Source organism: Puccinia triticina, chromosome 6A (assembly GCF_026914185.1).
Source record: "Puccinia triticina chromosome 6A, complete sequence".
Lineage (NCBI taxonomy): Eukaryota > Fungi > Basidiomycota > Pucciniomycetes > Pucciniales > Pucciniaceae > Puccinia > Puccinia triticina.
The window spans coordinates 1,607,484-1,622,787 of NC_070563.1; the positions used below are offsets into that span (position 1 = coordinate 1,607,484).

Sequence of the window (15,304 nt, forward strand, 5' to 3'; positions counted from 1 at the left end):
TGCACAAAGTGTCCAAAAAGTTCTGAAGGGGTTATGACAGAAAAAAAGAAAAAGAAATGAAAAGTGTGGAAATTTTCCAATTTTGCGCAAATTTCTCAGAATCTTTATTATTGCTCAAATCAAGGAGAAAAAATTACAGAGCACAGTATGGCATGTGACAGGAATGATAAAAAATGAAAATGAGACCATTTTCAATTATCTTTTGGGTGAATGAGGTATCCACCCATTTGAAATAGAAGTTGGCACCTGCAGGCCAAATCAACACTAATTTGACCAGATTTATTTGATCCAACAAAAATCATTGAAAATGGTCTCAGTTTTTTCATTTTTTATCATTCCTGTCATATGCCATACTGTGCTCTGTAATTTTCTCTCCTTGATTTGAGCAATAATAAAGATTCTGAGAAATTTGCACAAAATTGTAAAATTTTCCCACTTTTCATATTTTTCACTTCCATCTTTTTTCTGTCATAATCATTCTTGGGTACTCATTTTCCACCTCTTTAGCCAATTCCATGACTTCAGGTCTGTTGCCTGAGCTTCTGCAATGAAAAATGCAGTGCCAAAAACATTAGATGACCCAGGCCACTGTACTTGTTCCTTAAATATGGTTTTTTCAGCATACAAGAAAGCTTCAAAAAAAGCTCCCAAAAAATTCACAGAGGACAATCAAAGGCCTTTCTATTGATTCCTCAAAAAAAAACTTGAAAAATGTGCCTCCTTCACCCGCAGTGCGTGAAGTGTTTGGAACTGCGCGCACTGCACAGTCCTACTAGGTTTTTTGCAAGAAAAACTTGATTCTGTAGGGCTAATGATGTGACATTGGAGGAATTCACAAGGTCAAAAATTGGGCTCAAACAGAAATGGAAAATGGCTGGAGAGAAAATATCAAGCCTCAGCCAGCCTCCCCCTCAGCTCCTGCGGTCCTGCCCCAGAGACCTTTCAAAAATAAAAGAGAATGAAGAAATGCAAAAATGGATCTACCACCATCATGGTAGGTCACACATACTGCGGCTGCCGAGACCTCCCGCATCAACCGAAGCACACCCACAATTTGGGGCGGTGTCGGGGAGGTTGGCTCCAGTACGTCGGTTCTCACATTGAAATGTGGCTAAACGTCAGCCGCCGGCAAGGCCCGCTTGTGGCTGGCGCATCGCTGCGCAGAGGGGCTCCTTTGCGCAGCGGAGTGCTCTAGCGGAAACCTAATGTAGAGCGGTCTCGCCAGTGCGAAACCTAACAACCGGTACTGCGTCCTGCCCGACCGGTAGATGCGCACTCGCCATCAGCCCCCGCGACCCCGGCCAGCACGCACGCACCCTCAACACCGAAACTCGACACGATCTCAGCAAGGTAAGCACTCGTTCACCCATCTCACTGCATTCGGCATTGTTCGGTCAACTAACTAATCGCTGTCCTCCCTCTAGATGGGTAAAGGTTAGTACCACTCTTGGATCGCACTCTTCAACAGATCCATACCACTCTTCACCCATCGGGATCTAGGCTTCTCCTGAACCACCTAGACCTCTTCGCCGTCATTCCGTGGTTCTCATAACACCTGATGGGCTCCGGACGCAACTCTTCATGAAACAAGACCGAACGTTAACCTGTCTCTTCCGCCTCTTTCCCCATCACCTGAATCTGCATCTCCCAGTCCACGGTTCCCTGGCTCGTGCCGGTAAGGTCAGATCACAATGTCCCAAAGTCGCTAAACAAGAAAGGACAAAGAAGAAACTTCAAGGTCGAGCAAAGAAGTAAGCTCCGGTCCAATCTCAGCGGTCGACATTATCGATCTGTTTACTCAGATCTTCATGTTGCACTTTTCTTTCCCCGCGCGCCGCAGACGTGCTTGTTACAACAACCGATTTGCCATCACCACTCCTCACGGTGGAAAACGTAGAATGTGAGTTTGCTAAACACCCACGCCGCCCATCCTACTTCACGTCTGACAGTCTTTTTTCACGATCCCTAGGAACCCTGCACCCGCCGGAAAGATGGGTTAATCTCTGCCTGGCCCGCAGGTTCAAGCGGGGTTTTCTTGTATCTTGTTTCTCCCTCGCTTCTTTGTTCGAGTGCCCCTCTTCAAAATCTGATTCGATAGCAAGAAAAACAAGATGCAAGTGCATCCATCTACACTCGCAACCTCACACGTAGAATGCAAAACAATTACCAGATCCCTCAGACAAGCACCCTCACATTAGTCGTCAATCCCTCCTGTGGTCGGTGGCACTCTGCTCCCCACTTGCCCCGCAGACTAAGTAAGGCGGTATGGATCAGCGAAGCGGTGGATGGACATGACATTGCACCAGTGATCCAATGGTACAATCCTTGTCGCCCCAGAATTTGTTTCCTAAGAACCATATTTCTGTATGCCACCCAACCTACAGGGTTATACACGAACTTAGATAAGTCCCCGACTCCCGCCTTCTGAGGCGCGCCAGCGCTGACGGCGTCCCCCCTCCAATAGAGGGCCTTAGGTAAGTTAGCATGCTTCTTGTGCATCATTTGGGGAAGCTCACTTGGCCTCAAGTATGTGTGTGAAGCTCCTAGAGAGAAAAACATGAAAAAAGGTTGCAAGCACACTTCTGCTGCCTACTGTTTTGTGAAGTTGGACGTCAGTCCCTCCTTTGGAGGGTTGCCCCACAACAGTGCTTGCATGCCTCTGATTGAGGGACTTGGCTCAATTTGGGTTATACAGGCCTGAAGTCTGCAATGGATGCTAACTTAACTAAGTCCCTCCCAAGGGAGGCCAAAGGCCTTCCTCTGGGAGGGACTTATGCCTTACAGGTGATTTTGGCATGAGAGTTGTGCCCAAAATCCTTGCCTTTTTGTGCTAAGGTCCTTGCTGTCTTTTTGTAATCACCCCGTACATTTACACTAAGACTCATCAGAAGCGTGGCTATCCCCAGCCACCTTCTGGTGTATTTTTCTTCTTCCCAAAATTGAGATGCAGGAATGTAAACACAAAAAACCTAATGCTGGCTAGAACTGAAAATGGATACTGTTTTGCATTGGGATTTGGAGTGGAAAGTCAAAAATGCATGTTCCCCCAAGCATCCTGCAGCTTTTTGACATTCTCAGATCTGTCAGAGTAGCGAGTCCTGGATACCTGTCATTTTTTTCCCTTCAAGCAAGTGTATGGATTTGCACTAAAAATGCTGTCTCAACAGTCTCCGGGTTGGCTTTTGCCATCCACCATCTTTGATGGGTCATCGTGAGTGAGGCAGGAGGACTTATGATGATATTGATGCATCAAAAATTAGACAGAATGTTGATATTTCATCTGATGCAAAAAGATTTTTGGAATCCTTGGAGGTGAAGGAGCTATGGAAACATTTGTCAAAATCAGTGTTTTTGGCCTTTGCTCTCAGTCCTAAATCACTGATACCATACAAGTCCCTCTGGTCACAAAAGCCATTCATTTTGGTGTGATGTGAATATACAAAGTTGGCAAATGAAATTTGGCCCACCAAGTTTTGAAAAAGGCTGATGCCAACACCAGGGGAGATCTGATACCACTCTCTGGGGAGTGACAGAGCTAAATTCTATGTGAGTTTTGGTCAGATTTCAGTCAGATGTGGATTGGGAAAAACAGCACAACTGATTCTGAAGTGGATGAGAGGCAATTCCACAAGTGAGTCAGAATTAATTTGGTAGTTAACACAATTTTCTGCAGAGCTTGTTTGTTTTATAGGTACAAATGTAGGAAGAAATATAGTGAAATGGTGTGTTACCCACATCCAACTTATCAATTGCTTTGGTTCAATTAATTTTTAAGGATAGTAAAGAAAAATTTGCATTCCCAAATTACATTTCTCTGAAACAATTGGTTTCTCACTTTTTCATATTATTGGCCCTGATGTACAAAATTAAAGTAAAAGTCAACTTGATATCTATCATGGATTTTGGGATCTTGGAATTTGGAACTGTTGCAATAACATGGGTCAAACCCATTTTCTCAGAAATTCAAGTTTAATTTGATTGTGCAAACAAATTTTGGAATATTTATGTCAATAGGGTGAAAGTGTGAGTTCAGTCAAGTTTGATTTTTGGAGCCAGGAGAGTTCTACCAGATATCTTGTCCCCTTCACACAGAACATCTGTTTATTTTGCCTTTGTTTTGTTTTTGAAATTCCCATGCGCATGTAGAATTTTTTGGGATTTTGCCAATTGACATACTGATGTGCGCGCATACATTAAGGTTACATTGTAACAGGATGGGCCTTTCACAGCCACATGATAGGTAAAAAATTGTTGTCAAGCCACCAATTATCACCCTAATGTATTCACATACATTAGGGTGAAAATCTTACTGGCTGGGCCTTTTGTGTCTTGATGAAGAATACACACTGATCATTGATCCATGAAAGGCCTATAACCTGGATGTGTTCTGGATGAATTCTAGATGAGTTTGGATGTGTTCTGTGGGAGTTTTGTTTATCTCAGGATGATTCCCCGCTGAGATCTCCTGGTGACCTCAAGTCTTATTCATGCCTACTCAATATATACTCACCAAACCTCTAACCCAGTTACAGAAAAAACCTCCCATACAGCACTCTCTGCAGAGTGGGAACAGATCTCCCCAGGTGCAAAATCCCAAATACCAGGCAATTACCTCTGGATACACCATTGGAATAACTCCCCAAACAGTGGTTGTGCTATAGTTTTTGGTGTGAGGTTAAAATGAGTGACAGACCAGGCACCCTCACCTGAGGTTCACCTTGGATGCAGATCACCCGTCCACTGGTGCACTTTGCATCCTCTCTCAACAATCAACTCCATTAACACCCTCATCACATGATGAAAGCCCTCCGGAGAAATTTAGTGGATGTTCATTCAGGACTGCCAACCACAATCACCTCCAGGCTCATGTTTGGGTGTGCAACTATCAAGGTGCCTGGTGGACAGCAGCTCCATTGACTAAAAATAAAATTATCTTTCAATGTCTTCTTCTAAAGTCATTCTTCACAACACCCTCCACATCCCCTCCCATTCCCCCCCCCCCCCCCCCCACTTTTTTTTTCAAAAGAAATAAAGAATAATATACAAGTTGGAAATTAGCTGAAAATCACATTATTTTTCATCTTTTCTTTCATTTCCTGTGTAGCCAAAAGTTTGTCTTTCATCCTCCTCAATGGCCTTTTGAGCCTCTGTGAGCAAACAATAGGAGCCCCAACATTTCTCCTTGGCCTTCAAAAATAAGAAAATGCTGTGCCAAAAATTATAGTGCACCCACTGCAAGTGTGGTTCATCTATTAATCAACCCAAATGAAAATTGGATGCCTGTAAGCTTTACCAACACATGTGCACAAATCATCAAGTTGACCCAGGTACCCATACTTTGTCTGTGCCCCTGTGGTGTTTTTCACAAATTTGGGACACCCATACCTGCTATGGGACTCCTTCTTCCCTGGGTGGAGGCAGTTGGTTGAGGGGAATTTATGCTGTTTAGGCTGCTCTTGGTTGTGGTGCAGGTGATGAGTTTGGAGAGGATCAAAAATAAAGCTATGCTGGGTTTGGATTTCAAGAGGAACATTGAGATTGGATACTTGGCGGTGGGTTGGGTTTGTTGTTGAGGATTGGAATGAAGATATGGGGTGGAACAGACTCCGCCAGACTCAGGAACTCAGAAAAATCTCAGAACTATGATGGTTATTTCCTTGATCACAAATTCCCGTGCCATCCCATCTTCCAAGTGTGGGCTTGTGCTTGGACTCTGGGAGCAACCTGTCATGGGAGGATTTTCTCCTCTCCTCACATGTGGAACATGCACAGACCTTACAAAAACACACAACACCCAAACAGAACACCACCCACAAAAGTAAAGACATCCCAGCTAGTTCCTGAAAGTTTCATGGTGGATGGGCATGGGAGTACTAATGAATTCAACAAACAGAACTGAATAGTATGTGCATGCCTCACAATATTGATATTTACCGGAATATTAGGAATGTGGCACAACTATCCACCTGAAATGCAGGTATCACCACCAGGTACACAGTGAAAATTTTCCCAAATTGGCACACCCAGACCTACAAATGCCACATTCTGGCAGGTAATCTCCCTGTGAAAGGGTACCCGCCTATGGGAGCCAGGTACATGGTTAGGTCTTGAAGAAACAACAAGTGGGTGGGCATAACACCAAAAATATGAGGGATTTCCAAATAAACATGTGGGCAAGATGATGATAGCTCTGAGCTCTCCAATAAATACCACTAGCTCATGAACACTGCCAGTATAATTAGCTGGGTTGAGGTTATCCCCATTGAACTGGTATGTACTCAACCAAGGCAGCTTGGAATTGTATCTCATTGGTTGGGACATGATAATTATATGTAAAGCAATGATGAACTGGCTGAGATTGGCCAACAATAAATTGGCTGAGATCAGCCAATGTGGAATTGGATGTGTGCATCTAGGATATAAACTTCAACCCAGTCAATCATGCTGCAAGTGGAAGACCTCCCTATGGTTCTGTAGCCCCCTAGAGAGTCAAAGGGAAGTCTTGCAGTGTACAGCAGTGGCAGACAGCTATGAATCACGCAGCTGAAGAAAGATGATTTTATGATGGGAATGAAGTTTGGTAACAAGATGCAGTTGCCAGATATCTTTTCTTTTTCAGGGCAGAACCACCATCATGGCTGGCTTCCTGGAACCAGATTCACATGGTCCTACACCAGATTTGCATATAGAGGGGTGTTTAATTTAGCCTGTGACGGGAAAACTGGTTTTAGGTTCTGGAGGGAGGTGCTCCGGTGAGGGCTTAAGTTTCACCTCATCTTTACTCGGGACTGGTGATATTTACATAGTGGTCGTCCTCCGATGGCTGTGCTGTTCAGTGCGAGGGAGTAAATCAGGGCCCGCTGGAGTCTTAGCAATGGTGCTTGGTCATCGATGGGCGAGATGGCCCGTGGGAAACACATATTGTGCTGGTGGAGCCAGAGGGTGGGGATCTTCATGGACAGATAGATTGGTGGTGCTGATGTGAGGCTATGATGAATTTCGCGAGTGTGACTGATACTCTGATAGGGGGTCGGATCGGATATGGGAGGAGTGGCTTCTCCTTAAATACGCCCCTCCTTCGGTGCCCCACTCCCAGGCCATCCCCATCCGCAACATCCTTCTTCTTCTTCCTCCCCCCCTGAGCACCCAGCCTGCCCAGAAAAAACCATCAGCCATGAACAACACTGCCAACTACCCCCCTCCCCCCCGCCCCCCCCACCCATCGGACTCGCAAGCACCAGCCCCGAGCGAGTATGACTCCGCATCCTCCCCCTTGCCTCGCTACACTTCCCCACTAAACCCAAACCCAAACCCAAACCACCTCAACAACCGCACCACCCACCGCCAACCACCCCACCCTGAACAGTACCAGCAGCAGCACTACCCACACCAGCAACAACAGTACCAGCAGCCACCAGCCAACCGGCCCTACAACAGCAACAGCATGCACCACCACTACCAGCCCCATCCACTCAGCAACCCCACCTACCTCGACTCCTCCCCAACGCTCTCAACTGAGCCCCAGACCCTCTCCGGATCCACCCCACACACCCCGTCAGCCCAGTCGCTCGAGAAGTCTGCCTCGCCCATCAACGACCCCCACCACCACCAAAGCAACCTCTACCAACAGGCACCCACCTCGGCCTCCCCCGAGCTCAACCTCTCCTCCTCCAGGCCCTCCTCCTTCATCGCCCGCCGCGAGATCGTCCACCACTCCCCCCTCGCTAAGATCCATCGCGCCTGGACCGGCGCCGCTATCGGCGACTCCGGCATCGACGACCGCCATGTCAAGAAGAAACGCCTCGGCTACCTTGACGGCCTCAAGTTCTTTGCCGCCCTCATCGTCATGAACGGCACCCTCTTCGATGCCGTGCTGACGGAGAACGACTACAAGCCTCTCCAACGAGGCTCGCCCCTCTACATCTTCCGGTCCGTTCTCTTTCTTTCTCTCTCTTACTCCGATCATTGCACACTAACACCTATCTCACACAAAAAACAAAAAACAGATCTACCAACCTCGGCGTCTCGATGATGTTGTTGCTCTCCGGCCGATGTCTGATTGCCCCGCTCTGGGACGCCCCGACGCCGCACGCCAAGCTGCTGATGAAGAACCAGGACCCGAACAAGCCTCTGATCTCGTGGCCCCGTCTGACCCGAGCCATGCTCATCAGGCCCTTCCGCTTCCTGCTCCCGGTCCTGGCGGTCGCCGCGCTCCAGTGGGGCCTTGCCTCTGGGGGCGACGGCCGCGCCACTCGCAACTGCAACAACGCCGGGATGACCGAGCCCTACTGGGCCAACATCGACCGCTTCGCAGGCTTCATGACCCTCTTCTTCGACCTGGTCAGTCCCCACTCACCCCCTCCTCTCTTCATCAGCAACTCACACACACATCGCTCGATTTAGTTCACCTACTTCGAGGTCGATACGATCGCCGGAAAAGCCTTCGGTGCCAACTTGTGGACGGTCCCATGGCTGTTCCAGTCCAGCTATGCGGTCTATGTCACCCACTTCATGCTCGGCAACTTGCCCTCGAACCGATACTGGGTCTACGGCATCCTCATGGCTTTCAGCTGGACCAGTTTGAACTACTTCGCTGTGAGTTTTTGTTTTTAGACTTTTGGGGGAGAGGGCAGTGCATACCAATCCAGATCGGAAACTGATCCCGGGGGGAGGGTTTTTGTTTCTCCGCAGTTGCCGATCACGGGGCTGCTTATTGCCGACATGGCCGCCCATGGCCACATCGCCAAGCTACGCAAGATGCCGATGGTGAGCCGGATCGGGATGCGACTGGGACTACTAGCGCTAGCGCTAGCCACCCAATGGGTTCCGGTCATCCGGGAGAACCTGAACTCGGGGATGGCGAAGATCAACGTGCAGTCGCACGGCGAGCTGACGTTTGCGGACTGGATCTTTGCGACGGTGGTGCTGTTGATTGTGGAGACGTCGGAGATCGGCCAACTGATCCTCTCGAACATCGTCTTCCGGGTGCTCGGGAAGCTCTCGGCGGGGATCTATCTGCTTGCGCCAGCGATCGTGTTCACGATCGTGCCGACGATGGCCTTGCGATTACACGACGCCCAGACCTCGTCGGCCGCCGGCGTCCTCGGCATCTCCTGGTGTCTGCTCGTCGCCGCCTGCTTCGGATTCGCTATCCCCTTCTACCTCCTGGTCGAGTGTCCCTCCAAGCTCCTCGGCGAGCTCGTCGTCAACAACATCGAGAAACTCGGCGTCGACCCCGAATTGGCCAAGCGTGATGCCGAGGACCTCAAGGCTTTGTTGGCCGGTGCCAAGTAATCCCTCGACTGAATCGAGAACGGTCTCAAACTTGCTCAATTTATTCTTATTTCTCTCTCCTTCTCAGTTAGCTGGTTCGGTAGTACCTATAACCACTTCAAGCCATCTGCAAAAATCTACCTTCTCTTCAGTATTCCCTTTTGGTTTCTCTTTAGTTCTGCTCAACACTAGCGCTCTGGCTCTGCCCCTCTTTTCTCTCTCTCTCTCCTACTTTTCTTTCTATAAGTTTCTTCCGAAGATCTCGATGACTTGAATGATACAGTTGATGATTCGTCTCTCCAGCGTGGACAATTAATAATCGCCTTCCGTTTTATCCCTTTCTCATCTCTCTCTTTCCCTCCTTTTATAGAGATCAATCATATCCATAAAATCATTAAAAATTTAAAAAAAAAATGAGTGAATGAAAGCTGATCAGTTGGTAGCTTTCCCCCAAGCATCTTGAACCATCCACAAACACCCCTCATCGATGCTTCCATCCTAACCCACACCCACAACATAACCTACACACCACCACCCAATCCACTCGTTTCGTTGTGCTCTCTTGTTTCTTCTTCGTGTCTTGTGTGCGGCCTATCCTCAAGTCCATTTTTTTTATTTATTTATATGAAATAACAAAAAAAAATCTTCGCATAATCCTCGGCTTTGTTCGAAGTGTCGATGTCCACCATGCATGATGTCTATTGGGGGAAGTGTGGGGAAAGGACTGGTCACTTCAGAGTCATGATGCTTAGAAATCAATCTGTCTTTGACAACTGTTGAAGTTATATCGCGGGCATGAATCAAGGCTGGCACTAAATGGCAGCCCATCAGCGGGGCTTGAGAGAGCATCTAAGTAATGCGCGAGGGCCAATAACGGGCCATTGCTGAACCTTTGATCTTTGGCCTGCGGCTCCCTGGGCGCTTCGATTGCTTCTCTTGCTACCCGCAAGACCTAGGTCGTTGGCCTCAAAGAAAGAGCTGGGACCCAGTCCGTTTCTGCCAGGGACTCCGGGCTGTCCAGGTTGTTCCGCATGCAAAACCAACAACCCAACCTGAACTTGACAAATACCAGATAGATACTGCATTCTTCACCAGAAATCAGAGAGGAAGATTCCGTGGGACCTGCTTTCCGCAGAAGTGGAAGGGATACATGGTACGGAGACCATGCACAGACAAAAACGGTCCGGAAAGTTCGGGCTACGAACACTGCTCTTGGGCTGCACAGAGAACTCAAGCCGGCAGAAAGGCTGCTCGACCACTAAAAACACTGAAGGTACAGATTTCATTTTTAATAGTACTACATATAAACTTCTTCACTATGTCCAAAAAATATCAACGAGATGGTGGGAGAAAGGAAGAAACCGCGGCGCTGATCGGGCCCTGCTGGGAAGCATCAGACCATGTTTTTCTCCCTCATGTCGTTGTAGATCTGACGAGACGAGTGAAGATTGCCGGCTTCAGCATCCTTGCTGGTCCGATGGGCCGGGGGGGTGCATGATTTGCGTACCTTGTTTTGGTCGGTTCCGCCGACAATGTCAGAGGTAAACCCGTTGGATTGGTCTGGGCGCATCGAGCCAGCGTTGTAGCCGGTGTGGGTAAGCTCCGAGTCGCTGGTCATCAAGTTGGCGCTCAGAGTGGCAGTTGTGCAGACTCGGATACCTTCTGGCGCGTCGAACATCTAGATGAAACGATCATAAGGGTTTATTCAGTTAGCTGATGCTGCTGTATTGACTGTTGTGGATTGGACATGAGGCAGGTCAGCTGTTGGAAGGATCTCTTACGACATTGGCCTTTTCATTCGCCAGAGAATCCGTCTGAAGGTGGCTGGGCGCCAGTGTGCACGAGAGCTTGGAGGCGTCGGTGTTTCCTGGTCCGTTCCTTGGGGCAGACGTGTGGATAGTTCGAGAGCCACCGAATTCCTCGGCGAGTTTCTCTCTCGAGTTCAAGGTGACCAACTATGACAAAGAATCGTTGGTATTCAGTTGGCTTGTAATCTTGTTCTGGCGTCTGAAACGTTGTCCGGCCTGCGATTTGGACTCACGAATGAGTTGATGTAGAGCTTGACAAGGCATAAATGGGGCCCGACGTGTGACGCATCCCTGTAAGTCGTCAAAAGTGAATCATAATGAGTTCACCGGGCTTTGCTTGGCTGATCTTTATGGACAGCTTACTTGAAGGCTGCGAAGAGAATCAAATCCAAAACCGCGACGGTGAAGGTAAGGCCGTTAGTTTCGATGGTAAGAGAAATCAGGCGATCGATGCTGTCGGCCACAAGAGAGTCCCAGTCAGCCCCATTTTTGTGTGACGACCAACCAGCTTTAGACGCACATGTTGTTGGTTCGGCGGATTCCACGCTTCGAGTTCAGCAGGATCCAAACCAAACTACTCGTAATCAGCAAATCAGTGACCGCCGCCCCTCCGAGCCAGCAAGCTACGCCATAAGTCCAGACTTGAAATCCCTGGAAGTACTGGATCTGGAAAACCTTGGCGGTGGCACCCTGGATGTGATAGGTGTCAGGGTTGTAGAAAAAATGATCAGTCTTACGGTTCTATAGATCGATCAAGGCCAGATGTTGTTGCTCACGGCTGCCCAGACCAATTGAAATAATGCACCGAACGCAATGAATCCAGGAATCACCATACGTTGACTGGAGAGCAAGTAAACCCTGGGGAGATCGAAGGTCGTCAGACGCTGCTTGATGATTAGTTTCTACTGCAGCCGCTGATGGCGCTTACCGATGGGCGTAGAAGATTTGGACAGCGCTGAGGGGCAAGAGAACGATCCGGTTGTGTTGTTAGTTCTAGGAGAAATGGTCCAGACAGGAACACATCTTGTTGCTTACAATGCCGCGAGCCCGCACATCACAGGACTCATAGCAAACGACCACGGTGCCTTAATAACTGCAGTAGGATCTCCGTAGTGGGCAACAAACCATTGCCAGCTAAGCAATTTATTTTTGTGAATCAAATCAAAGAAGAGGAAAAGTTAGTAGCCTGCGCAGCTGAACTGGCTGCATATTCTGATGATTGGACAAATACTCACAGAGTGACTTGACTGAATGCAGTGTGAAGGATGTCAAGAACGAATAGGGCGATGACTGAGTAGCGATGGATAGCTCGATCGGTTTTGAAGTTTGAGAAGTAGGTCTACGTGACGGTCCATACAGGAAAGCAGGAAGATTGATGGGGGATCCAATCAGGACACTAGCTTGCAGACAAGCGTAAGCGAGGATCACGCACGTAGACTTGAGCAAGAGTGACACCAAACAGAAATGTCTGAGAGGCCCAACGGGCAGGTATGAAGATAGAAGTTGCGAAATGGTAAATATGTAAATTGTTAACCGGGTGCTCTTTGCCGTAGTATCCCTATCAAGCACATGCTTACGCTGACAGCGGTTCCGACCACGAAAGGTCCAGTAAGGCCTTCGAGGGCTTTGGCCATTGAGACCGGTGCTTGAGCCATGATAAGAGGTTTATATGCTTCTCAATTCAGAAGTGGAACGAGGGGAATGAACGGAAGAGAAGAAGCGCTTCAAAGTTCGGGCGTTTAATTCTTTTGCTTAAGTGCGCGTGGATGGGTCTCTGGTGTGGCGATGAAAAAGAATCCGACTTCGAGCGTAGACGCCGACCCAATGGTTAGCAAGGTGTGGAGGAGGATATATCGTGGTCAAAGAGCTTGGTTCAGCCTGAAGACTCAAAAATGAATGATGAGGGGATTTGGGGTGGGGTTGATGGCCATTCCCCGGACGAGACAACGCGTCCCTTTTATTTCAGCACATCCAGGAGCGGCGGCTCTGTAACTCTGCCAGTGTCATGGCAGGTTGTGTCGAAATCTTTCCATTCGGAATGTCCATTGAAAACTCTCAATGGCTTCGTTCAGTCTGGTAGGACTGGTTCCTGTGGCCTGGTTCTCTTGCACGTATGCCTCTCGACTATGCAAATATACCACCAGGATCCGGTCAGTTCGACGAGATGCAAGCGTGTGATGTCCGTGTGCCGGGTGAAAAAGGTCCATTGAAAGACCGAGTCAAGGGTGCATTCAGAAATGCAGGAGGGATCTTGCTTCTATGGATTCATCTGAGCTCAGTCCTTCAGATGAAGAGCGGGTGTCCAGCCCACGACAGAGTCTTCGTCTCACTGCAGTTCCTGGCAGGACAACCAAGATGCATCCAAGGCATTCAAGCTCAGGGCCAGTCTTATTGCATTCACTTCTTGTGGATCGATGGCGGTCATTCCGACGAGCTCGGGTCAGCTCGGGTCGCGCCCGCCTTGCAAAGTATAACTTGCGAGTTTGAATGCTTCTGAGACTTTAGTGACCGAGAGGAATAGTGCCTCGGAGTCCGGACTGGTACGCAAACCAAGATTTTGATTGTTGATTCAGCTATCGATGCTTGAAAGCTGTGTCTAGAACCCGCGTCGACCTATTCAACTCCATCCAGCTCGTAAGAACAGAGAAGGGATGCTGATCGATCACACGCCTGACCGACCACGTAAAGTAAGCGAAGGAGTGCAAGCCAGAAAGAAATTGAGATGCAGGGCCCACCACGCGACTTTTGCCAGACGTGCATCAATACCTTACCTATCTGGTTGCATCACTCCGACCAGTACCGGCTATGCACGCATTTGATACCCCTTGATTAGCGTCACTGTAGGTTCACAGGAAGGTCACTGAGATCATCTCAGACGACCAAAGTCGGCTGGAAGAACGCGTATTTAAAGCAAAACACGAGTATCACGTGCGGCCTTCTAATTGAGATAAATTGATGAATGTAAGATATACGGAAAATTTTAAATGGAATGATTGAGATCATGGTTGATGACAATATTATCGATTAAGCGTACATGCCTGCCGGTGCTACAATGGACCAACATAGCCCCGGAGATCGCGATTGGAAAGTTAGACTGGATTTTAGTGCCGGCAGGGATTTCATCGAACGAGACAGGATCGTTGATGGATACAAAATCTAATGAGAACGAGGGAGTTGGAGGACTGAAGGATTCGGAAATTTCTTTGTTGGTGAGAGTGTGGCCCAATGAGAGCATCTTTTCAGCGGTCTGACGAAGAAATGTGAACAAGGCCTTTGCGGCATTGGCTTCACTCGGAGAAAGGTATGCATTGCGACTACTCAAGGCCAGACCGGTTGAGGTGTCTCTCACCGTCGGGATGGCAGCAATGGCTTTGGGGCGAATGATGTGAAGATCTCTGCATAGTTGACGAACCAGGAGACACTGTTGAAGGTCTTTTTGACCGAAAAATGCGATGGTGGGCTCGGTGATCAAAAATAGTTTCAGGACGACAGTTGCGACTCCCCGGAAGAAGCCGGGGCGGCGGGCGCCTTCTAGCTGTTCAGAAAACCCGTGGACTACGACGAATGCTCCCCGCTGATCCTTCACGTCGGCCGCTATCCCAGATGGATACAACACTTCGTTCGTTGGAAGGAAGACAGCCGAAACTTTCCGAAAAGGTTCGTGATCAGTTGTCCTGATACTGCCGGCGTTTTCGGTCGTGCCCGGTGATATTCGTCCATCGAAGCCTCCATGCGGGATTTCATGGGATCCAGGTTTGACATCAAGAGCCGCCAACTGTTTCAGGTCAGATTCTAGAGTCGAAGGGTAGCTCGACAGATCCTCTGTAGGGCCGAATTGCGCGGGATTGAGAAAGATCGAGACGATAGTGTTCTGTTGGGATGACAGAGAATGTCGAACAAGCTGTAAGTGCCCCTCGTGAAGGGCGCCCATCGTGGGCACAAAGCCGATCGACGTCGGATCCGAGAGGGTTTTTCGCCATTGCCTGACGTCCTCGACTGTGCGAAGTATGGAAAACGGATTCGAGTGGCTGCTCATCGGTGGTGTTGCGGTTCTGTGAATCGGAAGAAGTTTGGAGCGAACCAAATTACATATGATACGCATCCTCGCAGTGTTTCTTTTAGCTCAGCCGGAAATAAACTTCCATTAAGAGGAGCCAGATGAGACATTAACAAGCTGACCCTCAAAACTGATCCCCAACGTCTTCAGTACATAAATACTTAAT

At 48.6% G+C, this 15,304-nt stretch overlaps 4 protein-coding genes across 4 annotated transcripts; 2 read left to right on the top strand and 2 right to left on the bottom strand.

Moving 5' to 3' along the window:
• Window positions 1-991: 991 nt before the first annotated feature.
• PtA15_6A208 (uncharacterized protein) lies at window positions 992-2,000 on the top strand (the record flags this gene model as incomplete). The annotated part of the gene is made up of 6 exons (XM_053169889.1): window positions 992-1,083; window positions 1,269-1,350; window positions 1,425-1,434; window positions 1,652-1,751; window positions 1,841-1,900; window positions 1,970-2,000. 6 exons carry the CDS (start codon window positions 992-994, stop codon window positions 1,998-2,000), a joined length of 375 nt encoding a protein of 124 aa, XP_053021135.1.
• Window positions 2,001-6,634: 4,634 nt separating this feature from the next.
• On the top strand, window positions 6,635-9,294 carry PtA15_6A209 (uncharacterized protein; the record flags this gene model as incomplete). The annotated part of the gene is made up of 6 exons (XM_053169890.1): window positions 6,635-6,665; window positions 7,236-7,929; window positions 8,007-8,340; window positions 8,404-8,595; window positions 8,692-8,829; window positions 8,941-9,294. The coding sequence occupies 6 exons, from the start codon at window positions 6,635-6,637 to the stop codon at window positions 9,292-9,294; spliced, it is 1,743 nt and encodes a 580-aa protein (XP_053021136.1).
• Window positions 9,295-10,666: 1,372 nt separating this feature from the next.
• PtA15_6A210 (uncharacterized protein) lies at window positions 10,667-12,736 on the bottom strand (the record flags this gene model as incomplete). Its single annotated transcript, XM_053169892.1, has 12 exons — window positions 10,667-10,702; window positions 10,781-10,951; window positions 11,055-11,228; window positions 11,315-11,372; window positions 11,445-11,534; window positions 11,602-11,771; window positions 11,858-11,939; window positions 12,010-12,036; window positions 12,117-12,215; window positions 12,317-12,420; window positions 12,514-12,549; window positions 12,659-12,736. The coding sequence occupies 12 exons, from the start codon at window positions 12,734-12,736 to the stop codon at window positions 10,667-10,669; spliced, it is 1,125 nt and encodes a 374-aa protein (XP_053021137.1).
• Window positions 12,737-14,061: 1,325 nt separating this feature from the next.
• PtA15_6A211 (uncharacterized protein) lies at window positions 14,062-15,183 on the bottom strand (the record flags this gene model as incomplete). Its single annotated transcript, XM_053169893.1, has 1 exon — window positions 14,062-15,183. The coding sequence occupies one exon, from the start codon at window positions 15,181-15,183 to the stop codon at window positions 14,062-14,064; it is 1,122 nt and encodes a 373-aa protein (XP_053021138.1).
• Between the last annotated feature and the right edge of the window lie 121 nt (window positions 15,184-15,304).